This window comes from Pelodiscus sinensis, chromosome 8, assembly GCF_049634645.1.
Source record: "Pelodiscus sinensis isolate JC-2024 chromosome 8, ASM4963464v1, whole genome shotgun sequence".
In the NCBI taxonomy this organism is placed as follows: Eukaryota; Metazoa; Chordata; order Testudines; family Trionychidae; genus Pelodiscus; species Pelodiscus sinensis.
Window position 1 is genome coordinate 43602515 of NC_134718.1, and position 26934 is coordinate 43629448.

The 26934-nt window shown below is 41.0% G+C and overlaps 1 protein-coding gene across 10 annotated transcripts in view; it reads right to left on the reverse strand.

Annotated features, from left to right (window-relative positions):
- Positions 1–26934, reverse strand: part of BLNK (B cell linker) — a 185186-nt gene that overhangs the window by 36554 nt on the left and 121698 nt on the right. For 6 of the 10 annotated variants that reach the window (XM_025179749.2, XM_006113160.3, XM_014581822.3 and 3 more), the window contains 3 exons: positions 8921–8986; positions 5152–5208; positions 95–144 (listed from right to left, as the gene is read on the reverse strand). In XM_025179749.2, coding sequence (XP_025035534.2) covers positions 95–144; positions 5152–5208; positions 8921–8986 — 173 coding nt within the window. Of the gene's footprint in view, positions 1–94; positions 145–5126; positions 5209–8920; positions 8987–26934 lie in introns of all 10 variants that reach the window. The other 4 variants (XM_075935201.1, XM_075935203.1, XM_025179752.2 and 1 more) reach the window with 2 other exon arrangements.

The following is a 26934-nucleotide window of genomic DNA, read 5'->3' on the forward strand; positions in this document are numbered from 1 at the left end:
CCACCCCGCCTTAGAAAATAAATGTGAGCAAATATGCAGTTGTAACACTCTTAGAAAAAATATACAGTTTAAAGTTCCATTAAGTCATCCTTACCTGAAGCATAATCCCTTTGCGGTACACTTGGAGGGGGTTTATTTTTTAGCCTGTAAACAATAATTATTATATTTATGATCCAATAACTAACTGTTGCAGGAAGACAAGCGTTAGCCAGACACATAATAAAAGCTGATGACAAAAGAGATCTGCAACTGAAGACACAGGTCATTGTCACAGACATTCAGCCAATAGCTGCAGGCAAAAGCATTGAAAAGAGAGTACTTCTTGGAAACAGCCAAGAATATAGGATGTAATCTGAGTTTTTGGTTAAGAACTGTTTTAAAGAAACACACATACAGAGGAGCAGAAGCTTCAGGCAGCATTATTCATTATAGATATGTGCACATGTCTATGAAGATATAAAGCCTAATTAAGTTCATAACAATCCTAGGAAGAAGCTACGGGCAGCAGGACTGACAGCTTCTCCATGCCCTTAGGCAAAGTGGGGGGAAGGGGAGAAGCAGGGGCTATTCTGGGCCTCTCAAAAGGGTGGGGCCTTAGGCAGAAGGGGCAAGGTTGGGGCCATGCCCACAGGCAGACGTTAGTGCTGCATGGAGCATGCCCCACGGTTCTCTGGCAGCAAGTTAAAAGGCCTGGGGCTCTGGTTGTTGCTGCTGCTGCTTCAGTAGCACCAACAATAGCCAAAAGCTCTAGGCCCTGGGACAGTTGCTCCCTTTGTCCCAATTGGGCCTAGCTATGGGCAGTGGGTGTAAGAGGTAAGTGAGGCGGGGAGGAGGAGGCGGGATTTTTTCCCTGGGTCTTAGTGCTCAACCATTCCCTTCTTCCTATCCTTATTCTGACCATTCCTGAAAGCTCCCACAGTAGCTTATTGCTGTGAGAGCTTGGTGACTTTTTCCCCACTCTCCCAGTGAATCTATTAACTTAAAAGTGAAAAGTCTTCCAGTTTGCCAGATGTATTAGCATAACATTGAACCTGTGAAAGAGCCACTAAGTGGTAATGAAGCCATTTAACAGGCGTGTGCCAACCAGGAGGTATATGCTGTCAGTTTCTGAAATTACTGGCAAAAACAGTTGTGTTTCACTATGTCCACAGTATCGTAGTTTAAAATTTGCTTTAGATATTTCATTAGTTTGTTGCTGAAGTTTATAAAATCACATCTCTAAAAAATCATTGCGTAGAGTTTTGGATGCACAATTTGAGTATTCACGTTTACCCTTAATGCTCTTAAGACGTTTTTTTAAATAAATTCTTCAAAACACCATCCTTATCTAAAAACACATTTTTAAAATTAATTACTATAATACAAAAACTCTTCCAAAGTCTTTCTGTTCTTTCTATCCATCCCTGCTCTCACTTCACCCCCTGTTAAAGAGAGCCAAAGGGACAACATTTCTTTTCTTCAGATATCAGACAATTGAGTTTCCCTTTCTTTACTTCTATTTGATGAACAAGTTTTAAGAGAATCCTCTACCAAATTAAAATTCTAAGATATAAAATTCTTTCTTATGCCTAAAGTCCTTGGAAACAATTTTAACATTAACATACGGTAAATTTTCATAAACATGTCTATTGTTATGAAGATCACACACAGTATATTAGTGCTCTCTTTTTCTAAAAGCAATGATTTACATTATGAATACACTAAACAGCTCTGACTGATTAATTTAAAATGTCTTTGTTTCAGTGCATTAAATATGTAGTAATCAGGATTGATTACATTCTGAAGGCTTACCAGTATATTTAATATATGAATCAGTTTAGAAATACTAATTAAGAAAATATAAAACAGAGAAGAGCTGCATCATGTATTCCATAATATTTAATGTTGTATTCAGCAGGGCAGCTGAATTGCCCTTATTACAAAGGTTTTACAAATAAATCTCTGACAAACTTCAGGGTATGTAAAAAATAAACAAACTGGGTGCATCTAGATTGGCAAGATTTTGCGCAAAAGCTTGCCAGTTGTCTACACTGGCTGCTTGAATTTGTGCAAGAGCACTGACTTTGTAATGTACAAAATCAGTGCTTCTTGCGCAAATATTTTCACGCTCCTGCTCGAGAAAAAGCCCTCTTGCGCAAGAATATTTGCGCAAGAGGGCCAGTATAGACAGGGAAGAACTGTTTTGTGCAAAAAAACCCCGATGGCTAAAATGGCGATTGAGGCTTTCTTGCGCAAAAGCATCCGTGTCAATCTAGACGCACTTTTGTGGAAAAACTTTTAACACAAAAATTTTTCCATTAAAAGTATTTCCGCAAAATCATGCCAGTCTAGACAGAGCCACTGTGACTGACATTTTTATTCCCAAATGTAGTGTTTTTAATTAGGTACCTTCTGCATGTCCAGGCTTCACAATCTGGCATGCAGTGGAAAACATGCTCCATTTTCTTTAGAAAGAAATTTTAGAAGAATGTAATGTCTTTTAAAAAAATGTCATTTGCTACATTTGGGTTTAGGGATTTGGCTGGAAGAGGTGAGCAGCAAGAGGGAGGGAAGAGGAGAAAGACAGCGGGAAGGGGGCAGGGCATGGGCAGGGCAAAGGTGGGGCTACAGGCTGGGGAATTTGGTTTCCCAAGCAACAGCTTCAACCATCACCCATGGAAGAGGCTTATATGTGAGGTGATAAGAAGTCAGTGTTCTATGGTTCTAATTTACAACTTGGATTTGCATATGTTCTAAATTCTGATGGAGGCTTAAACGTTTTCCCAGACTATCTTCTTGGCCAGATTCTGATCCCCCTAATGGTACTGTGCATGCATAGCTCTTGCATTCAATGGTTTACTGATTTATGTTGGTATCAGATCAAATTTCGGCCCTCAGCCCTTGCATCTGTTCCATATATGAGGTACTGTATGTTTGAGACAATAGTGGAAGTACTAACATAGGTAGTTTGACGCCGATTATTTTTCATGAGGGAATACAATTGGAATAGCTTTGATTCTGTAGTACTGAGTGAGCCAAAAGATTATTTATAGAAAGAGTGAAGCATTTTTCATAGGCTTCTCTTTGTTTGCAACTGTACTATGCTATACCTAGACTTTAAAATCAGGCACATTCCTGTTTGCTTAACAGTAAACCCTGGGAAAGCACCTTCAGGAGCTTAGCATAGTGATCTATTTATTATTTCATTAATGATCTGACATCCTCTCATAAGAAGAGCTACACATTTCTGTTGAATTATTCAAGTCAGATCTTTTGGTGCATATGGGCTATTTACCTGCTTGAGCAGAAGTATCTGAAGCTAGTAATGTTTTGCTTTTTGTATTAATATAAAGCATTAATACAATTTGCATTAAAATGCTCTTTCAGAATAAATTCGAATATTTAATCCAACAATTTCCTTACTGTGATTTCCTTAACCCGGGCTTGAGCCAACACCTAAGTCAATGGAGAGACTCCCCTTGACTCCAATAGGGCTTTCTATCAAGTCCCAGAAGACGTGCTTCTTGGTATGTTTGTTTGCAGAGCTGAGTGAATAATTCACTGGGAATGTCCATGGTGACTGTAACATTTTCTTATGTGCTTCTTGAAGGTCTCTGAGCCATTATGAATTCCTTCAATTTATTCTCTCATTTCCCCTTGATTTTTTTTAACACTTTGCTGCAGGAATTTGATACTCAATGTTCAAGACATGAGCATTCTTCTAACTTGTAATTGCTCAGCTAAGACCAACATTGTTTCTGTTCCCTGATTGGCTGAGTGTATCTGACTGAATACCGAGATATATAAATTTTAAGATTTGGTTTCTGCCACAGTATGTGCTAATGAAACTGTACTGTTCATATAGTTGCAGTAAGTGAGCACACACATATGCATGGTGCCTGGGTTGGATTAAGATATGCTGAGACCCTAAGATATGTCAAGTTTAAGAGGCCCCAAAGCATTACTAAAAATGTGTATTATCCTAGCAGAAAGAACAATGAGGCTGCGTCTAGATTGGCATGATTTTCCAGAAATGCTTTTAACGGAAAAGTTTTCCGTTAAAAGCATTTTCGGAACAGAGCGTCTAAATTGGCACGGACGCTTTTCCGCAAAAGCACTTTTTGTGGAAAAGCATCCCTGCCGATCTAGACGCGCTTTTCCGCAAAAAAGCCCCGATCGCCATTTTCGCGATTGGGGCTTTTTTGCGGAAAACAAATCTGAGCTGTCTACACTGGCCCTTTTGTGCAAAAGCTTTGCACAAAAGGGACTTTTGCCTGAACGGGAGCAGAATAGTATTTCTGCAAGAAGCACTGATTACTTACAGTAGGAAGTCAGTGCTTTTGCGGAAATTCAAGCGGCCAGTGTAGACAGCTGGCAAGTTTTTCCGGAAAAACGGCTGATTTTCCGGAAAAACTGGCAAGTCTAGAGACAGCCTGAAAGTTTATTTGCATATATACTGAGGATGCAACTAAAAACTATCTATTTTTTGTATTTAGAGGCCCCTCATAATCTGAGGCCCTAAACTGTAGCTTACTTAGTTTGTGCATAAATCTGGCACTGTATGATGCAGGCATGGCCAAAATGAATTCATTATCAGTCTCAAATATTCATGGAACATTTTTTACAGTTTGCCCAGCTCTCAACCAGTGATGCCACAGAAAAAAGTACAGGTAGTTATTCCTTGCTGAATGGTTGTGAGTTCCAGATAACAGGAGTATAACTTATCCTGCAGGGAAAACGTTATTAAGCATTCTTAACAACATTATTCCTATATCTCATCCAGGTTAGCACAGGCATGTTAGAAAGAAGAAATCAGGGCCACTGCCAGGCTGGTGCTTGGTCCCAGGTCTAGGTTTGATGCAAGAGTGGCCCCAAATCCAGCATGCCACTGAAGTATGCTGGAATTTTGCTAAGGTATCTAAGAACACCAGAGACAAAGGAAAATGGTAGAGGTGAAGTCCATAAGGACCCTTCCAAGTGAGGGGGAGGGATGTGTGGCCTGGCCCATATGGTAGGTGTTGGGATCATAAATTGTGAGTCCTTGCTTTTGTATTTTGACCAAGGCTCTGTAAATCCTGGCTGTGGCCCTGGCAGAACAAAAGCTTGTGAAGCACAGAAGAGCTCTGTATTTGAGCCATCTATCATGCCTTGTGTGGTTTTGAAATAGCATACCGATCCCAAGTATTTTTCCCAGTTTTGCAAATTAAGGCCACGTGTTCATTTTGGAACCTAAATAGCAATAGAAAAGAAATTATGTTTCTGTCACAGAAATGAAACAATTTATGGCGACATCCGTATGTGTTAGTTTCTTAAAATATGTTAGTTCTTCTAAAATTCAACCGCAAATCCACAGAAAAGGTACTGTCTGTATTTATATTATTTAGTGAATCCCATCGAAGACAGTGGGAATTTTGCCTTTGACTGGAATGAGGCCAAGGTTTCACCCACAATTTTTGCAGTATGCAAACATGAAAGACAGGATCCTGTTTCCTAGAGCTTACTGCAGGTTGTACCTCACTTAGCCAGGACTCTCTGGTCTGGCAACATCTGTGGTCCAGCAAGACCACAGATGTTCCTGGATCACAGAGCCCAGGTATAGGGAGTTCGGGCTGTGGGGTAAGAGCGGCAGAGGGGCCTAGAACTCATCTGGGAGCCCTGTGTTGAGTGAGGGAGGCATGAAGAAGCAGCAGGGAGTTCTGGACCCTGCGGCTGGACAGTAGCAAGGGGCCGGCAGCAGCAGACGCGAAGGTCTGGCCCCAACTGCTGAGCTCAGGGGCCTGCAGTGTCTGCCACCTCCTCTGCCACTGGGACCTCCCCTGGTCCAGCAAATCCCCTTGTTTGGGGCAGGTCAGTTCCTGAGGGTGCCGGACGAGGGAGGTCCAACATGTATCTAGCTACTGTACATGCTGATGAAATTAAAAATATGTACTTGTATAACACTTGTACTCTTTAGGACTGCTTTTTGAAACCAGTGGCAGTGGGCATGATCCTGTCCTGTTGAAGTTAATAGCAAAAACTTGAAATGACTTCAGCAGAAGAGGATCAAGTCCTATCTAAGTGCATGTTGTTTGAGAGAAAGATTATAATTGTTCTTCAGCATATCTTTTATCTGCAACATAGACAATTACATCAAAAGTGATTCCAAATGAAATCAGGATGATAAACAATTTCATTAACTTTGAAAGTGCCCTAAATACACCCTGTTCTGTATTTAAATTAAATGTAATACACTTGCGAATTAATCCCTCTGGAACAGTTTTGTTGGCCTGAATAGGAATCTGTAGAAATTATTCAGCTCTAAAATATAAAGCCTGAAATCCTGGCCTCCCTGCAGTCCATGGCAAAGCTCCCATTGACTTCAGTGAGGCCAAGCTTTCACCCATACGTTTATTGGAGGTTTGTGAAACATCCCATATAATTCCATAGCAGAGGTATAATTTTCAATTCTACAAGATTCATCCAAAGAAAATCCAGACAGGTTTGTGGGAACATTTACAGCTGCTTAAAAATAACGTATCTTTTGGCCTCATTAGCATCAATAAGTAATCAGCTGATATTTGAGGCATTTCAGTTAATGTGAGACCAGCACTGCTTTCGCAATTTTGCACACCATACGCTAAATAGCAGGCAAGTATCAGAGGGGTAGCCGTGTTAGTCTGGATCTGCAAAAGTGACAAGGAGTCCTGTGGCACCTTACAGACTAACAGATGTATTGGAGCATAAGCTTTCGTGGGCAAAGACCCACTTCGTCAACATGCATCTGACAAAGTGGGTCTTTGCCCACAAAAGCTTATGCTCCAATACATCTGTTAGTCTATAAGGTGCCACAGGACTCCTTGTCATGAATAGCGGGCAGTTAATTGAATGAATGACTTCAATTTTAAAAAGTACCAAGATCTGAATCTGGATCTACCTCTTTGCAATGGGTTCTGAGGCTGATACAGCAAAGCCCCATGGATGTGCAAAAATTTAAGCCTAGAAATACTCCCACAGAAGTTGGAGGTTCTGTTTAGTTATTTGAAGCTGAAGAGGTTTACAAGTGCTTTTTGAGATTGTGCACAGAGTGTTTAATGAGCTGTAGGATGCTATCTTGTTAATAAACTTGTCCTGATGCTATCTTTGTTTCTAGAGTTCTTGTTTTTACTGTTTCCACCACTTGTGCTGGAAATTAGCTCTCGTTCTTCTATATCCTGCATTTCAACCCATATCTCCCAGCATTTAAGAAATGGCTGGGTTTTTTTCAAAAGCGTTCTTTAATATTACTATTGTTGGTCCTTTCACATGGACTGCATCTTTTTCTTCTGGCCCATTTTTGCTTATAGAATGGGGTTTTCTTATACTGTTTTCTTTAGTTAATGTTATGTTTTTACTGTATTTATTGCTGTGTTGTGCCCTGGGTACACTACATAAATACAACTATTATTAATAAATTAATTGAACCTGTCAAACTTAGTCAGAACTCTGAACTGGTGCAGATAAACTGACTGATAATAAAACCAACCCAAAATTGGAATCTAATTATAGGGTGGAATGTTTTGTTGTCACTTTGGAAGTGTAGGGTGATAAAGAAACTCTTTAAAATCTTTTTATGAAGCTGCCCATGAGTGTTGTTAATGTGCTTGATATGGTTTTACATATTTTCTTTGCACAAAACTGCATTACTGTAATGTTTATGGCTACATGATACACTATTTTGGACTTTAATTGGATTCCCCCATTTTTATTAACAAAAGGCTTTGAGCATCAATAAAAAGTCTGAAACATATTATATTGGTACATAAATGGAAACACCAGTTTCTTTTTAATTCGGCTAAATTACTTGTATGATTATACTGTTTTTGTTTTGTTACCTCTTTATCCAGGTGCTTTGATTAGTTTCCCTGACTCCTTTGCGATAGTGTGCACTCAGTACATAGTGTGTAAAACACCACACATAATGATTTACTATGGAGATCATAATCTCCACAGCAACTAAGGCTCCCAGCCTGTAACCAATTGTGCACACGATTAAAGGTAAGCATGGACCAAATTTTTTGTTTCACAGACAGGAAGATTGTGACATAAGTTGGAGAATAAACAACAAGAACAGCTGGGCCTTTAAGAAACAAAGAGTCTTAGTTCCTGATTCTCTTCTTTGTAATTAACTATATTCCTACAACTATCAAAAGGACTTACAAACACACATACATAAAAAAATTAAATATATTCTGATTTCCTCTCAACAAAAATAATTTTAAGTAGCCTAGAATGTGAGCTCTCAGAGGGTACATTTATACTGCCACAGTCCATCTTCTGGGGTTCGATTTAGTGGGTCTACTGAAGAGTCATTAAATCAAACTCATAGGGCTCCTCCATTGGTGTCAGTTCTCCTGCTCCTTGCAAGGAGTAAGGGAAGCTGATGTGAGTGTTTGCTCCCATCATCCTCCCACTGTGTGGACCGCAATTTAAGATATGTTGACTCCAGCTACTCAATTAACACAGCTGGAGTTGCGTATCTTAGGTTGACCTTCATCTAGAGTGTAGACCAGGTCAGAGGCAGGAACTGCTGATTTGTTTACTTATCTATAAAGCACCCATGAATGGGAGTAGGCACTGCTTTAATACAAATGATTAATAAATAGAACGTATTCCAGGAGAGTTCAAGTCGGTTTTTATGTAACGCTTGTGGTACAAATGTTCTATGAATAATCCATGGGATGAATTCAGACCTGCTTAAGCAGGTGCACTTATACTGACTTCACTGAAGTTGTATACTACTAACACTTGACCTACATTTGAGCCAATGTGTTTTGCATGTGGAGCAGCTCTGGGCTAAAGTTGTTATTGGTATATGTCTATCTAGAAACACACGGTCCTACCCTCAGAATGGTCATACCACATACCACATGCTAAATATTCTGAACTTTAAACGAGGTACAATTGTATCAACATTTAAACTTACTTTTTGAACTTGCTCATTATTCCACTTTCATTTTTCTTGATATCGTGTACAATTTTTTGAAGTTGCCTGTAAGAAATTGAACAAAACATCATGAAAATCATATAGTGTGGCTGCTAAGGCTATTTTTTAAAGCTATTACAATTATCTTTCTTTTAGTGTAATCGACATATCTAATTGTTCACTACAGTATTAAGTATTTCACTTGTTATAATAACTTGTACATACACAATATTTTTCCATCTTTCAGAAGAACTCTTTGGCATGCTCTACACATACATTGTGGTTATTTTATGATCATCATTCTGCAACATTGGTGAAAGAAAGATTATCCTTCTAGAGCCCAAAGTTTGGTGAAGTTTAAACAGCATTCTAAGTCCAAGCAAATGGCTGAAGCAGCTAAGCAATCAAGATGCATTGCTGTCTAGATTAAAGTGAAGCTCCTGAATCCACTAAACATTTTTTTCAGAAAATAGATTGACTGTTTTTTACATGTGTGGTGTGAATGCTCTCTGGTTTCTAATACAGTTTCTAACCTTTAGAAATCATCTAGATCAGTGCTTCTCAATCGCCTCCATACCATGCTCCCCATGTTACAACAGAGAAACAATTTTACCAACCCTGCTTCTTATCCCATCTAACAGTCCTCTTGCATAGTCATGACTACAGCTGGGCAAATAATTTGAAAGCAGTCTCTCCTCCCGACCCCTTAATTTTTATTTTACCCAAAATGATTCAGAAAATTCCTGACAAATGTTTGCAAATCAAAAAAAAAGTCCAGTTCAAGTTAAAAAAATAGTTCAAATGAAAACATCCGAAAGCACCCTAACTATGGGGCTAGAGAGTTTTCTTCTGAAGCTGGTCATCTTTGTATAAAATACATTAATAAGCATTAGAGCAGGGACAGGGTCACCACCACCCAAAAGAATGTAATAACCACAAGGCTACAGAGCCATTTTCATTCCTTCTGCCTGACCCAAGTTCACATCCCTGCTGTGTTAGGCAGAGTGGGATTGGACCCTGAATCCTAAAAATTATAAATGAGGATCACCATGACCTCGTTCTCCTCCAGCTATTTTGTGACTAGGGCCAAAATCAAGGGGAAAAAAAAGCCAAAACTATTTGTGATAGTCATGTAAAATGTTTTAGATTGTTCAAAACTGTTTTGAACTGATTTGTTCAAAAATCTTTTAAATTGTTCAAAACTGTTTTGAACTGATTTGTCCAAAAAACTTCACCCAACTCTAGCCATGACTGCTAGGCTGAGAACCCATGAACTAGACTATGGTTACATGATCAGATGTTCATGGCTAAAGCCTATTTATTTGAATGTTAGTTAGTGCTATTGATTTCAGTAGGAATATCCCCAAGAGTAAGGGATTTTGAGTATCACTTAAGAATTCAGCTTTAATTTTTATCAAAAAAAAAAAAAAAAAAAAAAAGATTTAGGCACCCAAGGTGACTCCAAGGACACAAAGATACCTCTTTGTAATCATATCTATTTTATAAGGAAAATAAAAAAATTTAAAAAGACACTCTTTCTAAAAGCACACCAAAAGACTCAAAATAATAAAAAAAACTTTTTAAACAGCCAGTCTTTCTAACAGCGTACTAAAAGACTCAAAATAATCAAAAAGTCCACCAAAAAGTCAAAAATAAAGTTTTAAGCTAGCAATTTAGGAGAAAGATTGGATGGCTAAGTATGATTCAAGGTGTTGCTAACTGCTAGGAGGAGCTGGAGTGGAGCTGTATGGCCAGGCGACAGAGCACACCTGAAGGAGCTGTCGGGGGCAGCCACATTGGCGCATGCACAGGAGCAGCAAGTTGAAAATCCCATAACAGACAGACAAGAATGGTGCCGTTTAATAGAAAGATTGTCTTCTAATAATAAATAATAATAATTAATAATTAATGAGTTAGAAGATTAATAGGGAAAGCATAGCCTAATATAAACTTAAAGAGAGACCATTTTATTTAGTTTTCTTTATTTTCTCTTCAGAATAATCTAAGAGAAAAAATTAAATCATATTAGATTTGATCTGAAGATTGTATCATGACCAACAGGAAGAATAAATGGGTTTTTAAAAAATGGTGTTTTTGAAAGTCTGCATACAATCATTAGCATTGATGTTATCATCTCATTCCATATTTAATATCGCTATTTTTTATTCTCGAAGGAGAAGAAGCCCATCAGGAAGTTGTTGGAGTGCTTTGCTTGATCTAGGTACATTACTTCAGCCTTTTGGGCAAAACATACTGCAGTAAAAAAATGGAGATTTGGTGATTACCAAATTTCATAAATGTATATAGGTTTCATTGAATTGTTTGTGGCTCCTCTTTGTCTTCAAAACAAACAAAGTATTGGGTAGGTTTTTTTCAGGAATTTTTAAACATTTTAAAGGTAACATTTCAATTTTTCAGTTCACAATATCTTTTCATTTCAAAATGTCCTTAAATTTTATTTTAAAAATTCAAGCACATGAAATCTTAAATTAAATGTGTCATTTTATGTCAAACAAAACATTTAATTAGAAACCAAGTATTTTTTCAATGTTTTGATTCATGAAAATTTTTTTAAAAAGCTTACTTCAATACAAAATTATTTTTTTCACGATTCTTCTTTCCCCCCTATCGAAATTGTCAGTGAAACTGAAAAAAAATCCATTTTTTCATCACACTTCTGAGATATGCCTTTGTCTCTTATTAAACATACTCACTGCTTGCTTTCTTTGAGAATACTGCAAGTGTGTGTTTTGATATATACTGTATACATCATAATAGCTACTGTTATACTGCCCAGTGATCAAAGTAATGTCAACTATAATTGCACTGCAATTAGCTAAAGTTTCATTAAAAGGCCACAGGAAAAATTCTGAATAAGGCAGAGGAAGAGACCAGCTAGTGCTGGTGAAATCAAGTTGAATAATACGTTTGCTGCATTGGGAATGAGGAGCAAAACCAGGCAGGAGATGGGGTGGTCAGGAAGAAAAGAAAGGATACCAGAACTAGTCCCTGCTGGAGAGAGGAAGCGACGATGGAGATAGCCAGGGACCAGAGCCTAAGGAAAGATAATGATGACATACAGGGGACAGAAAAACAACATACGATGGATGAATACCAGCATGAGAAAGTGACTATATGATTGGGGATTTTCCACACTCATGAGACTCAACAGTTCCAGAGGAAAGAAGAGTTTACTCAAGGGCTCAATTTTGGGAGAGCAGGGGGGCTGCAACCACGTGTCCTGGGATGCTGCTTGCTTTTCTTCCTGTTCCCCAGACAATTGGAGAGCAAGGACAAAGTACACAGATTTTGTGAATTACTCCTCTGCTCCCTCTTTTTACTAGTTAGGTGTGACAGGCATGCACAGAAGCCATGTCTCGGTACACATGGCGGCTGCCTCCCTTGTGCTCCCAAAATTGCGCCCTTGAGTTTACTGTATTTCAAGAGCAAGGATATGAGAGGTGGACGAGAAGCTGAAAAGGATCCAGATGGGGGGGGGAGGTGGGGATACATAGATTGTGCTGCTTGATAGGGTGTATGGCACTGCTAGATTATCACTGGAATGGATCAGGAAACAATGCTTGGCTGTGGTAAGATGATTAAAGAAGCAGAAGCTCAGGTGCTCTTCAGGTCAAGTCCACACCGGCACTTTACAGTGCTGTAATATTCTGGCTCAGGAGTGTGAAACACCTCACCCCCTCCCGAGCACACAGAACCCAGGATCAGCTGACCCCAGGTTCCAAGGAAATGCCACGTGGAACCCATGGTCAGCTGAATCCTCAGCTGATCCCGGGTTCTGCAGAAATGCTGCACTGGAGCCCAGGATCAGCTGGGGAGTCCCCAGCTGACCCGGGGCTCCATGCGCGGCCCCTAGGTATTTCATAGGGGCAGCACTGTATAGATGACCCTGGGATCAGCTGTGTGGTGCTGCGCATGTGGAGTCCAGGGTCAGCTTGGGACTTGCCAGCTGATCCCAGGTTCAGCGGAAATGCTGCTGGGGTCCCCAACTGACCCCAACTCTGCGTGGCATTTCAAAGTAGCAGCGCAGCATGGAGCGCGGAGTCAGCGGGGGACTCTGGATCGTGCTGGGGATTCTTGTGCATTTCAAAGCTGGCACCCGCTTGCAGCTCGTACTCAGTGGGACTACCCACTAGCCCCTGGTTGCACGCGGAGTTCTGCATTCCTCTGCGGGGGCTCTTCTACATTTCCAAGGAAGAATGCGGAAGTGCCTATCGACTAGTCGAGTAGTCGATGGAAATTCCATCGACTACTCAACTAGTCAATTAACCGCTAGTTAACATTCTTAGAGTATGGATAGCAGGGTGAAAGAAAGTACAAATATTGATTGGAGTAGAATTCAAGAAGGTGATACAGTTAGTGAATGAACCGTAACTAATCCAACTAGAAAACTGGGAGATGTGGGAGGGAAACATCAACTGAAATACATATACTTGAATGTAAGGACACTGGGGAAAGAAATGGAGATCCTGGAATTGCTGGTACAGGAGGCTAAACTGGATATTATAGTGCAGTGATTTTCAATCTCTGCTCCCCAGACCACTGGGGCTCCACAGACTGTGTTTACGATTTCCAAAAGGTTCCACAACTTCACTGGAAATATTTTAGAGGTCCACAGATGAAGTCCATGGGAAAAGGATTTTCAAGAAGATGGAGGAATAGCACCCAGGATTGGAAAACAAATATTGAAAGATATACACTGTTTAGGAGAGAGAAAGAAAGATTGTGGGGTAACATTGTACATCAAAGTTGTCATGAACTGTAAAGAAATAAGTGATCATATGGAATAATTGGAATCTCTTTAGGCTGAAATCACTTTGGGGAAGGTCTGCAAGACGAGTTTTACTGGGAAGATATTAGGGGTCCAGCATGATTTTGGTTAGCCAGATGTCCACTTATCATGGGTGTAGCCAAGTTTCCTGTGGTCCCACAAAGTTTGTTTACAGCCACAAGGCCTGGCTCTCAATGTTCTGTGCTATTATTTAGCTTTAATTTACCCCTCAATGTCTTCTAAGAGCCCAATAAGCAATGGAAGTGTTGGTAATTCTGTCAGACACTATTGACCTTCTTGTGGTTCAGCAACTTCCCTAGTTTGGCACTGGTCAGGTTCTGAGGGTGCCGGACTAGAGAGGTTCAACCTGTATTGGGAACTGTGCCATAATGGAAGACTGACTGGCCAGATACAGATTGGAGAATAAATGCTACTAATAATGATAGGGCATGATTATTCCTGGAGGTAAGAAATGATTGTTTTCTTCGTCAGTCTTTCAACCACCCACAAGTGATGTAATGCAAAAACTAGTTAAAATTTTGCATCCAAATAAGGGGGAGAAACTTGTAGGGAAAGGTTTCAGGCCCAGTTGGATGAATAATCAGACCCCAGAAGAGAGTTAAGAAGCAGAGAATTTATTAGGAATAAGCAGAGAAATTCTAGAGAATGGGAAACCTCAAAAAAGAAAGCTATAGATTTTGCATTAAAAAGTAGGAATAAATGAGAATTGTTAAAAGCCAAGCTGAAGTAATATTTTTTCCAATGAAAGAGAATAAGGAAGGATGAGATTAGACCACTCTACAATGGGCTAGGGAGGACATTAAAGATAAATCTAGGTGTAGCCCCAAAATTAAATGTATAGTTTGCTTTGGTTTTCAAGAAGGATGATGATGTAGAATATGTGGCAGAAGGCAGGGTTGCTAATTAAATGAGTGTATAGACATGGAAATGACCATCTCAGATGCAGAAGGAAAACTTAGAGATTAATTAACTTAAAAGGGTGCAGGAGGAGACAGAAAATTTCTATCACAATATTAAAAGAAGTGGCATGTGAGATTGTTGGTCCAGTAGTAAAGATTTTCAATACATCTTTTCAGTCAGGAGTGGTACCATTAACTAAGTTAATTCGTATATTTAAGAAAGAGTGAGAAAAAATAATGCAGGCAACTGCAAGTCTGTTAGTCTCACCTCAATAATATGCAAGTTTTGGGAACAAAATGTGAAAAAAAAGAATATTTAAAATCTTGGAGGTAGGTGGAAAGGAGGATGCAATGCAACATGGGATTAGCAAACATAAATCATGCCAGACTAACCTGACATTCCTTTTCGAGAAGATAACTGGCTTATTAGATAAGAGAAATGTAGTAGGTCTAATCTACTTTGACTTCTATAAAGCATTTCACACTGCCACGTGGGGGTATTATTAGTTAAATTAGAGATGATGGAGATTAGTACAAGAATACAATGGATAAGTGGAGAATGCAACAGGTTGTGCTGAAAAGTGAACTATCAGACTGGTTGGTGATAACTAGGGGTATATCTACACTTGCACCCTAGTTCGAACTAGGGTGGCTAATGTAGACATTCGAAGTTGCAAATGAAGCCTGGGATTTAAATATCCCGGGCTTCATTTGCATCTTGCCGGGCGCCACCATTTTTAAATCTCCCTTAGTGCGGACTCCGTGCCCGCTGCTACATGTGGCACGGAGTACGTAGTTCGAATTAGGCTCTCTAATTCGAACTACCGGTACACCTCCAGTAGTTCGAATTAAAGAGCCTAATTCGAACTACCTACTCCGTGCCGCGTGTAGCCGCGGGCACGGAGTCCACACTAAGGGGGATTTAAAAATGGCGACGCCCGGCAAGATGCAAATGAAGCCCGGGATATTTAAATCCCGGGCTTCATTTGCAACTTTGAATGCCTACATTAGCCACCCTAGTTTGAACTAGGGTGGCAGTGTAGACATACCCTAGTAGAGTTATTCAAGGGTCAGTCTTAGGACCAATCTTTTTCAATAATTTTATTAATGAACTTGGCACAAAAAGTAGGAGTGTGCTAATGAAATTTGTTGGTGATGCAAAGTTGGGAGGCACTGTCAATACAGAGGAGGATTGGATTATTATACAGGAAGCTCTATATCAGTGTTTCTCAACCAGTAGTATGCGTACCCTTAGGGGTACATTAGAGAAGTCTGGGGGGTACCTCAACACACGTGGCAATTTGCAAAAAATGTCCGGGATTTTGCCCTGCAAAGGGGAAGGGGTGGCGGCACGTGCCTGTCAAATTGAATGTATGGAGCCATGCGCCCGGACATCACTTTCACAGCCACCTCTCTTAGTTTGTTTCCTCTCTGGCAGCCTCCCCGGGGTGCTCCAGCAGAAACGGCAGCTGAACGTGGAGACACACATTACCCCCACCCCCACCCCCATCCCCACCAGCAGCTCAGTACAATGCATCCCCATTGCCCCTTCCCCATGGTGCTGCAGAGAGGAGCTAAAAGATGGTGAAGGGGCAATAAGCTTTATCCCAAAGCACCCCTCCCCCTGCATCAGTGGCATAGCAAGAGGGGACAAGAGGGGGAAGTTGCCCCCAGGCACCACACTAGGGGGTGCCGGGCTGGGGTGGGAGCGCACAGCTTCACACAATGAGCCTGGCACTGGTGGGCCATTTGCTCCCTGTAGACAAGCCGCCGAGGCAGGGCTGGGTGGCAGGAGTGGGCACTTCAGAGGTAGGGTTACTCATACCTCCAGTGCCTGGCTCTGGGGGAGGGGAGGGGCATTGGGTTACAGTGAGGTGCCTGGCTCTGGGGGTACTTATATTTTTTTTAAAAAAAGGGGTACTTTATAAAAAGAGGTTGAGAAACACTGGTCTAGGTGACCATAAGCACTGGGATGAAATTAACTCGTACAAAGTGCAAGGGTCACAAGGGAATGTGAGTCGTTCAGGGAGAGTGAAGGAAGGCAGGACAAGACTCTGCTAGAGCGACCCAGAGTAATGGGTGGCCTGGGCTCTCCTCCTCACTCATTACACCACACCTTGCCACCAGGGAGAGTGGCCCATACAGATCGCAGCTTGTCCCTGAGGCAAGGGCACAGAGCGAGGACTGCAGATATACCCCCAGAAGGGGGTGAGAGACCTGAGGGCAGCATCCTGAAAAGGACACTGTGATCCAGGGAGTGACATGGGTCTTCAGACACACAGTGGAGAATGGAACATAGATGGGCAAGACAGCAGCCAGGAGAAGCCAGCCTGCTCAGGGTCAGAGCTAATTCCTGGGGTGACCAGCAAGAGGCACAGTGGCAGTGAGTGACCCCTACTACACTGGGGTGCCATCAGTTGGAAGCAACAGAAGAGGAGAGTGATCTAGGTCTGTGGGTTGATCATAGGTCAACTATAAGCCACCATTGAGCTGAGGTTGTGAAAAAGATAGATCAAGGAATTTCCAATAGAGACAGAAGCATTAATGCCATTGTACAAGACACTGGTAAGACTCCATTTGGAACACTGTGTATAATTCTGGTCACCCATGTCCCAGCAAGATGAATGGAAACTGAAGCAGGTGTCCAGAAGAGCTAGTAGGGGAGACGATCAGGGGAATGAACAGTTTATCATATGACAGGAAACTGGAATAGTTTTGCTTGTTTAGCCTTGCAAAAAGAAAGCTGAAGGGGATAAGGTTGCTTTCTATAAAAACATCAGGTGATTTAACACCAAAGACGGTGAAAAGTTATTTAAAGGACAATGTAGTATTGGAATAATTAAGCTGGCCATGAACAAATTCAGGTTGGAAATCAGGAGAAGGTTTCTAACCGTCAGAGGAGTGAGGTTTCTGAAAAAGCTTCTCAATAGGAGTTGTGGGTGCAAAAAACTTCATTTTAGGAAAGATATGTACAAACAGATGAGTGGAACTTGTGATGAATGGGGGTAAGGCTCAACAGCCCTTAGGCTCACTTCTGGTTTGTGCTTTGCGTTCCCATAAGCTTGTGCTTCAGGGTATCAGCTGATCACCAGGCGGGGTTAGAAAGGGATTTCCGCCTTCCATGTACTCCAATGTGATGTAATTGATTTTGTCTCCCCCTTTTGATGCATCCAAGATTGCTATGACTGGAGATGGGAGACTAGACAGGGTGGGTCAGTGCTCTGAGATATTCCTGAACATTCTCAGGTGCTTGGCTGACTGGTTCTTTCACACATGATTATGGTCTATTCCTTTGCCATATGTGGGGCTGTGAAGGAAATCTCCTCCAAATCAGCTTGGCAGTGACCTTGGGGTGGGGTTTTTTGTTTTTATTTTTTGCCTTCCTCTTGATCATGTGGAGGCAGGTCACTTGCTGAGATTATCTGGACATATCTCACTTAAAAAATTCCCTGCCATTGCTGGAGCCTCAAGCACTAGTGCAGCCTTTTCCCTTCTATTCTTTACCAATGTCACACAACAGTCTAATATCTTCTGGTCTGTAATACTTTGATCTAATGTAACTGATTTAGGATTTGATCAAAAGCCAAAAATGTCATAAGACCTTCTTATTAGCTTCCTCCAAGGGCTGGCCAAGGGCCTATCCTGCACACCAGGAAGAGGACACAGGATGTGCAAGGGTGTCTTCTATCGGGGGGGGGGGGGGGGGCTATTTTCAGTCCCTTGTCTGATCACACCTCCTGGCATAGTTCCTCTGGGCATTGTCCACTGACTCTTTAGACACTTTGAGGAGCAGTGGGTGTTGCCAGGATTCCACACTCGGTGTCCCTCTCTGGATCCCAACTTTTAACCTTCACCTCCGTCCCTGTTGTCATCTCTAATACTGACTTGCAACCTGTGTCCAATGATTCCTCCCCTTCAGTGGAGGGGGTAGACATCTAGCTTTGGGCAGGCCTCGTCCCAGTACTTGCAAATAGTACACTTACAGGAAACAGGTAATTATTATGCGAAGGGGTTATTTTCCTGGAATGTTTGAGCAAGAACTATATGCACATGAAAAAGTAATATCCTACAACTTTTCCTATATATTTGTTTCTAAAAAAAGTGATAAGTAACCCATTTTTTAAATTCTCTCTCTGAGTACAGAAGGGTAGCTCTTTCAAAGTGTCTGGTGAGAGGAAAACTAGAATGTATATGGCACAAATTGGAATGGTTGATGAAGTAGATCAAGAAAGAAGGACTTGTCTGTGCTCTGTAAATATCTGACTGTGATTAAGGACCAGCCAGACTGCCCCAGAGATGGCTGAGCATGTGATGAGTTTATGTGAAACTGAAAGGGAATGATTTATCACGTGCTCATCATAATTCTTTCCTGTGACACACTATCCACTCAAAGAGCATGTTTAGTGACTTTGTCATGTATAGCTTCTTCCATGCACATTGTTCCTTAAATTCTTTCCAAAATTAAAATAAAAAGGGGAGAGAGAGAGATGAGGAACAAAGTGTGTTTATATGCTTTCAGTTAATATTTTAATTTACACCAGGTTGAAAGATAGAGAAAAGTCTGTTTTATTTTCAGCATGATCTATGTAATAAAGAGATTCTCTCTCCAGACACTTGAAAGATTGACACTGTATTGCAGATATTATACATACTTTGTAAGGATTTTTTTTAATTGCTTAGAAAGAATGGGCCTGGTGTGAGTTTCTGGGCAGTTGTTCTTTAAAAAAACCTCTAGCTGTGTGCAGAGTTTAGTAGGGGTGTAGAAGAATCCACAGTCTGTTCAGAGATTAATGAAGTCAGAGTTGAGTGTGGTGCTTATAATATAAACAATTTTAGGAACAATGCCAAAAGCAAAGACAGTGAGGGGAGTGGCAATGAAACTAAACAAAGCACCAGAAGTTGGAAATGAAATGGTGGGGAAGCTGTACAGATTTCATTACAGTCATATGCCTTTCTATCTGTCTAGAGTATTGTGGGAATTCCAGGCATAAGGGATGCCTGGCCCTTAGAACTTCTGCCATCTGCAGTTCTTGCTGAATTGTGTTTTGTATCTCTGGAAAGAGTCCCACCCTTAAACATGGCAAAAGGAGAAATACCCATCTAAGTTTGTGCGAGAGGCCCAGTTTTTCCAGTTATCAATGACTCCACAGTGGAGAGTGTTTGCGCTGGCAGGAACCTGTTAAAGGGTAACTATAGAAGCAGTGGTGAGGTGAATTTAAATCCTATAAACCAGGGGTTGGGAATCTTTTTTGGGTTGGGGGCCACTGAATTCACTGACGTGGCCCCTGATTGAGAAGGAGAAGAATACTCCCCACATATCCTCTTGCACACCAGAGTCTCATGGGGCCCAGCCTAATAGATTTTGTGTGCTCCAGCATGGGCTCCTCAATAGTGGGGCGGGAGGAGAGAGCCCTGAGCCTCAGGGGCTGAATCCAGGGCCTTTGGTTCCCCACCTCTGTTATAAACTATCAAGTGATCTACATGCTCCCTCCTAAATTTAGTCATGCCTTTAATTTAACAATGACTTTAATTGATTCAAAATAGTACTACAAATATAAGTACTAAGTGAGTGAGCCCCTTAATAACTAATTGGCACATCTTTATTCTTGGGGTCAGTTGCCTCACATCTGTATCTGTAACTGCTTCTAGCTGACAAAGCTTTTCTGAATTCTGGATCTAGAATGTTCCATATCTTAAGCATTACAGTAACCACGCACAGCGACTTAAACATGCCAATCACATACAACAGGTCTGGCCCTCATTTGGATTCTCGGAGCAAACACTTATTTTATCAAATAGACCACCAATAATCATTTTGGGATGATGGTGGAGGCAAATCCCATATTTTGGAACATGAGAAAAAGCCCCCAGAAACCTGGTATCCTAGAGTGTGTCTAGACTACATGGCTCTGTCGACGGAGCCATGTAAAGTAGTTTACCCGACACAGTCAATGAAGCGGGGATTTACATAATCCCTGCTTAATTAAAATAAAAATGGCCACCACGCTGTGCCAACAATCAGCTGATCTGGCACAGTGTGGCAGTCTAGATGCGGCTCAGTCGACAAGGGAAGCCTTTGTTGACCGCTCCTTTATGCCTAGTCTAGACACACCCCTACTGATTCAGTTGTGCCATTAGCCACTGCCTGGCATTGTGGATTCTCTAGACTATGGATTTTTTCCGGGATACCGGAGGTATCTTGGAAAAACTCCATTGTGTCCAGGGAACTCATCTGCTCTTCCGTGTGTTTTTTTTTTCTAAAGAACAGACATGCTCTTTCGGAAGCTCTGTCTTCCTCCACCTATGAGGAAGAAGGGCTCTTCTGAAAGAGGGTTTTTTTCTTAAATTTGGCCCAGTGTAGATGGGCCAAATTTTGGAACAGCTTCTTCCGAAAAAAATATCGGGAAAAGGTACGCAAATTGTGGAGTGCAATTTGCGTACCTTTTTCCCATAAAGCCCCATAGTGTAGACATAGCCTCAGATGGACATTGCCCTACGGGGAGCTCTATAAGTATTTCTTCAGAATTCTCCACAAGGCTCTCTGGCATGCAGGGGAAGCTTTGAGGGGGTGTAACATAACTTCCTAGTGCACAAGGTCACTCTGTGAGCTGCCATGGAGTCTGCTGGTTTTTTTATTGGTGCAATGAGCATCTGTATTTAACAATTGTATATTGTATTCAAACATTTCATAACACAAAAATCAGAGCTGCTGCTGGCTCCTGACCTATCTCCCCTCGGTAGGCCAGAATCATGCTCTCCAAAATGGAGGATGGCCTCTGGTCTCTGTAGTACTTATGCCCCACATCAGCAATGGGAATCTAGGCTTGTGAGTGGGTTGCAGAAGTGGCCCTCCATATCAATAGGCTGCAAACTGTGCTTCCATATTTAGATTTGAGGGGCTGATTGTTCCATAGTAGTGCTTTGATTGGATGCAGAGGCAGCACATGGCTTTTACAGTTACTGTTGTGTGCAATCAGCCGGTACCTGACTTCACATGCTTTATGTGCGAGTCATTTTAGTAATACCAGTACGAAAAAAATGACACTGACAGAAACCAGTGGAATCTGGTAACCGAGTCCATGAGCAATGGTAAAAAAAAAATGTCTTGCAGGCAGCACACAGAGCCCTGATGGGCTGCACATGGCTCTCGGGCCTCAGGTTTCCCACCACTGCCCCACATCCTTACATAACAAGGAAAGCTGCTGTACACTTGAAGAGGGTAGTGCCAGAGTCTTGCCTTTGGCATACTCTTTTTGAACTGATACACATGGGAAGAGGAGTTCATTTAAAACCCTTTTGCACTGGTGCTGTGTTGTGACAGGATGTGCCAAGGAGGAGGCCTCTTCTATGCTCTCTCACCTCTCTATAAGAGCCCATCACTATCTTGTTCTGTGATAGCAAATGCCTTCCCCGGTAGTGGGCCTAGTGGGAACTTTGAATGAGAAGGGATTTTCAATATATTCAAGTTGGGAACTACAGCGTGACCCACTCAGAGCCATAAAGGTACTATAGAAAATGTTAAATGGAAAATACGAACATAGGGAAAACATAAAGGAAGCAGACTGCAGAATGAAAAGAAAATCTTATGTCACAGAAACACACACACATGCACACCATGGTCATTCCAAAATAGTCAGCCTCACCTGGTATTTATTTACTTTGGTTGATTTCTCTGTTAGCATTTGTAATTTTATAAATTGGTCAGCCTATGAGAAGTTAAGGGGTGGCTTATTGTTTCTGGACAATGGTGCGGAGCAAGGTTCACCATGAATGAAACTGGTGAGCTCTGAAGAGGTTTGTAAATATGCTGCCCGAGGCTTAGAAAACGTAAAAAAAGTCTCCATTCTCCATCTTTCAGACTTAAATAATGCAATAATGAATTACCATATTTGTCTGAGTGTGTGCAGTTCAAAATAGTGGTCAAGAGCACTGGAAATACTGTTTACAGTGTAAATATTTCTGAGCATTATCTTCACCTATCTTTTTTTTAAAAAGAAGGCAAAGTCCTTATTACATGCCAGTTTTCAGTTTGTAAAACAATCCCATTTTTAATGCATGTAAATTAATTATCAAACACTCTTCCTATAATTCAATATTAGCCAAATTAAACTTTCCACATTTCTCTGATATCAGCCAAGTCTCTGCATTAATGAAATTTTATGGAAGTTGAAAGTCTCTGAAAATCTCTTCCTCTAAATTTAATACAACAGTTTGCCTTTAACATAACTTCTATTTTTCAGAACAGGAAACTTGAACTTTAGTTTGCCTCATTTGGGACTCAGGTTCCTGTTATCCAGCTATTCCATTGTGATCCCTGTCTCTGATTGTCAAAGAATGCCGGAATGTTGGCATATATATCAAGTGTACATATGAAACTGGTTTAATATTTTATAAGATTCATTTATTGGAACATAAGATTTCATGGGCAAAGACCCACTTTGTCAGATGCACCTGACAAAGTGGATCTTTGCCCACAAAAGCAATAAATCTGTTAGTCTATAAGGTGCCACAGGACTCCTCGTCGCTTTTGCAGATTCAGACTAACACAACTACCCCTCTGATATAAGATTCATGTTATCCTTTTGAATACATCTGAGAGCAGTGAATAAATAAACTAGAGTTTTGATTGGCTTACAGAGAGAAATCGATTCCTAGCATTCAGCACATATTCAACCTTTTAAGAGAGGGCCAGCAGAATTAACCATATTTCTCTAAAGGGACAAGTTAAAGGAAGTGGAAGAATATCTCTTTTTTCTCACAAACTGATTTTTTAAAAAAGATTAATCCATGATACTCCCTTATTTTGATGATTTTTTTCAGTAATTCATATTCTTCCATCTGATGACTAAAAGTAGAATTAGAGCAGGTGTCTGTTTACATAGTATACACAGTGGCCTAGAAATAATAAATATTTAGCCTACTTTCCATCTCTGCGTGTTCTCTTGGTACACTCGACAAACAAAATGTCATTCTTTTCTTTATGTAAGAGGTTTACTTTGCATAAGTATTAACATAGCCAGAGTAAATTAAAATCTGTGGCAGAGTCAAGGGCAATATTAATTATATATCTACTGTAAATTAGTCTAAAAATGGAATTAAATGTTGAGTGGAAACTAACTTTTGGTGATATGGAATTCTAGAGTTGGAATGATGCAAATTGAGCAACTATCTTTCCTTGCTTTTAATGGACCAATATATTATATAACTTTGTGTTTATCTCACATTGTATGCAGTAGAATGTATCTGGCTGTCTTTACGAAGGAGTGATAGGTCTCATTTCTGTTCTCTGTATTTGCAGTCTTAGAATAATAGAAATGGAAGAAACTGTAAGATGTCATCAGGTCCTGTTCCCTGCAATTTATTCCAGTGCTTAACCACCCTGACAGTTGAGAAGCTTTTTTGTAGTGTCCAACCTAAATCTCCCTTGCTGAAGTTTAAACCTTGCTTCTTGTCCTGTCATCAGAGGTTAAGGAGAATATTTTTTCTCCTTCCTTCTTGTAACAACCTTGTAGGTACTTAAAAGCTGTTATGTCCCCTCTCATGTCTACACTACAGAGTTTTGTCGGAAAAGCAGCCATTTTTCCGACAAAATTTGAGGAACGTCTACACTGCAATTGCGTTCTTCCATAAGAAAACTGAAAGAACAAAGGGGTTTTTCTGGCATTGGTAATCCACATTCTATGAGGAAGAAGCCTTTTTGCAAAAGAGCTCTTTTGCAAAAAGGTGTGTGGATGGGGAGGAGGGAGTTCTTTTGGAGGAAGAGGAAAGATGAAAAAACACAGGTGGTCTGGTGGCCATTACGTCCATAGCAATCACAATACATGCGAGAGAGCATCCATTCAGTCTGGTCATGCTCTTTCAAAAAAGCGGATCACTTTTTTGATGCACTTTTGCAGTGGGGACGCTCTCTTTTGGAAGTTTTTTTGGAAGATCTCTTCCGAAAAAAGCTTTTTCTGAAAGAAGCCTGCAGTTTAGACATAGCCTCAGTCTTCTCTTTTCCAGACTAAACAAACCCAATTCCTTTAATCTTCCCTGAAATGGACACAATACTTCACTTGAAGCCTAATCAGTACGTCTCATATCTTGCTTACAACACTCCTGTTAATACATCCCAGTGTCACACTGTTGACCCATACTTAGTTTGTGGTCTACTATGACACCTAGATTCCTTTCTGCAGTACTCTTTTCAGGTAGTCATTTCTCATTTTGTATGTGTCAAAGTAGAGTACTTTGCATTTATCCTTGTTGAATTTCATCCTATTTACCTCAGACTATTTCTCCGGTTTGTCCAGATCATTCGGAATTATAATACAATCCTCCAAAATACTTGCAAGCCCTCCAAGCTTGGTACCATCTGGAAGCTTTGTAGGTGTACTTTCTATACCATTATTCAAATTGTTGATGAAGATATTGAACAGAACTGGTCCCAGATCTGATTCCTGTGAACCCCACTTGTTGTGCCCTTCCAGCGTGACTGTGAACCATTGATAACTACTCCCTGGGAATGGTTATTCAACCAGTTATGCAACCACTTTATTCTAGCCCAGGGTTTCCCAACCTATGATTAGATAGCTGGGGTACATGATTTATGAGGAAAGGCTGAGGGCACTAGGCTTATTAAATCTGCACACAAGAAGAATAAAGGGGATGTAACAGCAGCCTTTAACTACCTTAAGGGAGGTTCCAAAGAAGATGGAGAAAGACTGTTCTCAGTAGTGACAGATGGCAGAACGGGGAGCAATGGTCTCAAGCTGCAGTGGGGGAGGTCTTGGTTGGATATTAGGAAAAACTATTTCACTAGTAGGGTGCTGAAGCACTGGAATGGGTTACCTACAGAGGTGGTGGAATCTCCATCCTTAGGAGTTTTTTGAAGCCCTGACTTGACAAAGCCCTGGCTGGGATGATTTAGTTGGGGTTGATCCTGCTCTGGGCAGGAGATAGGACTCAATGACCTCCTAAGGTCTCTTCTAGCCTTATGATACTATGAATAATTTCTCATTCAGATGTTTTGAAACCAAAGGAATTAACAGTCACCTTAAAACAAATATTACACCCCCTCCCCTCCCAAACTCACTGAGCTCCAGGACTATACAAATTACAAACCCACTACAATTCTGAAGGGAAGGGCAGAGCAGAGCAGGGATAATGGGTTCCAAAGAGCTTGTATTACTCTTCAAAAGGAAGTATGAAGTCCCTGGAGGGAAACCAATAAAGAAAATGCACAGTGAGGCACCAGAGAAGTATAACCCCTGGAGTCTGACATCACTGTTAATCAAGATCCTAGAGGAACTGTTGAAAGTTAAGATAATATTCCTACAGGCACATAGGCTGAAATGACTATCTTGCTCCTTGAGAAACAATGAGTAGTCATGTGGCAGCATATATATATATATATATATCATGAGCTTTCATGGGTAAAACCTCTTCAGATTATTAGTCTCTAAAGGCACGTCTACACTATAGAGGAAGATCAAAGCTGCCACTGTTGATCTTCCAGGGTTCAAATTAGCAGTCTAGCTAATGCGAAGTGAGAGGGGCACTCCAGTCGATGCCGGTAACCCTGTTTCCACAAGGATTAAGGGAAGTTGAAGGAAGAGTGTTCTTCCTTCAAATTCCTGCTGTGTAGACAGCACCAAAAGCCAAGTTAAGCTACTTAGACTTCAGCTACGCAATTAACGTAGCTAAAGTTGCACATCTTAATTTGACTTTGTCCCATAGTATAGACAGACCCTAAGGTGCCACAGGATTGCTCATTGTTTTTAAAGTTACAGACTAATATGGCTTCCCCTCTGAGACTCTTTGCTCCTTGAAGATATTAAAGATGATACAAACAGCAAACAGGCTGACGGAAATAATCTGTATTTTGTGTATTTTATGTGTCAGTTGGCTACAGAAGAATGAAGCACTAGTATCATTGGCTTGACTCATAGACTCATAGACTCCAGGGTCAGAAGGGACCATTATGATCATCTAGTCTGACCCCCTGCACAGTGTAGGCCACAAAATCTCACCCACCCCTCCTAGAATAATCCTCTCACCTATATCTCAGATATTGAAGCCTTCAAATACTTTGAAGACCCCAAGATGCAGAGATCCTCTAGCTGTGATCTGTACCCCATGCTACAGAGGAAGGCAAAAAACCTCCAGGGCCTCTGCCAATCTACCCTGGAGGAAAATTCCTTCCCGACCCCAAATATGGCGATCAGCTAAGCCCTGAGCATGTGGGCAAGACTCATCAGCCAGACACCCAGAAAGTTCTCTATAGTAACTCCTATCATCCCTCCATTGACCTATTTCCCACTGAT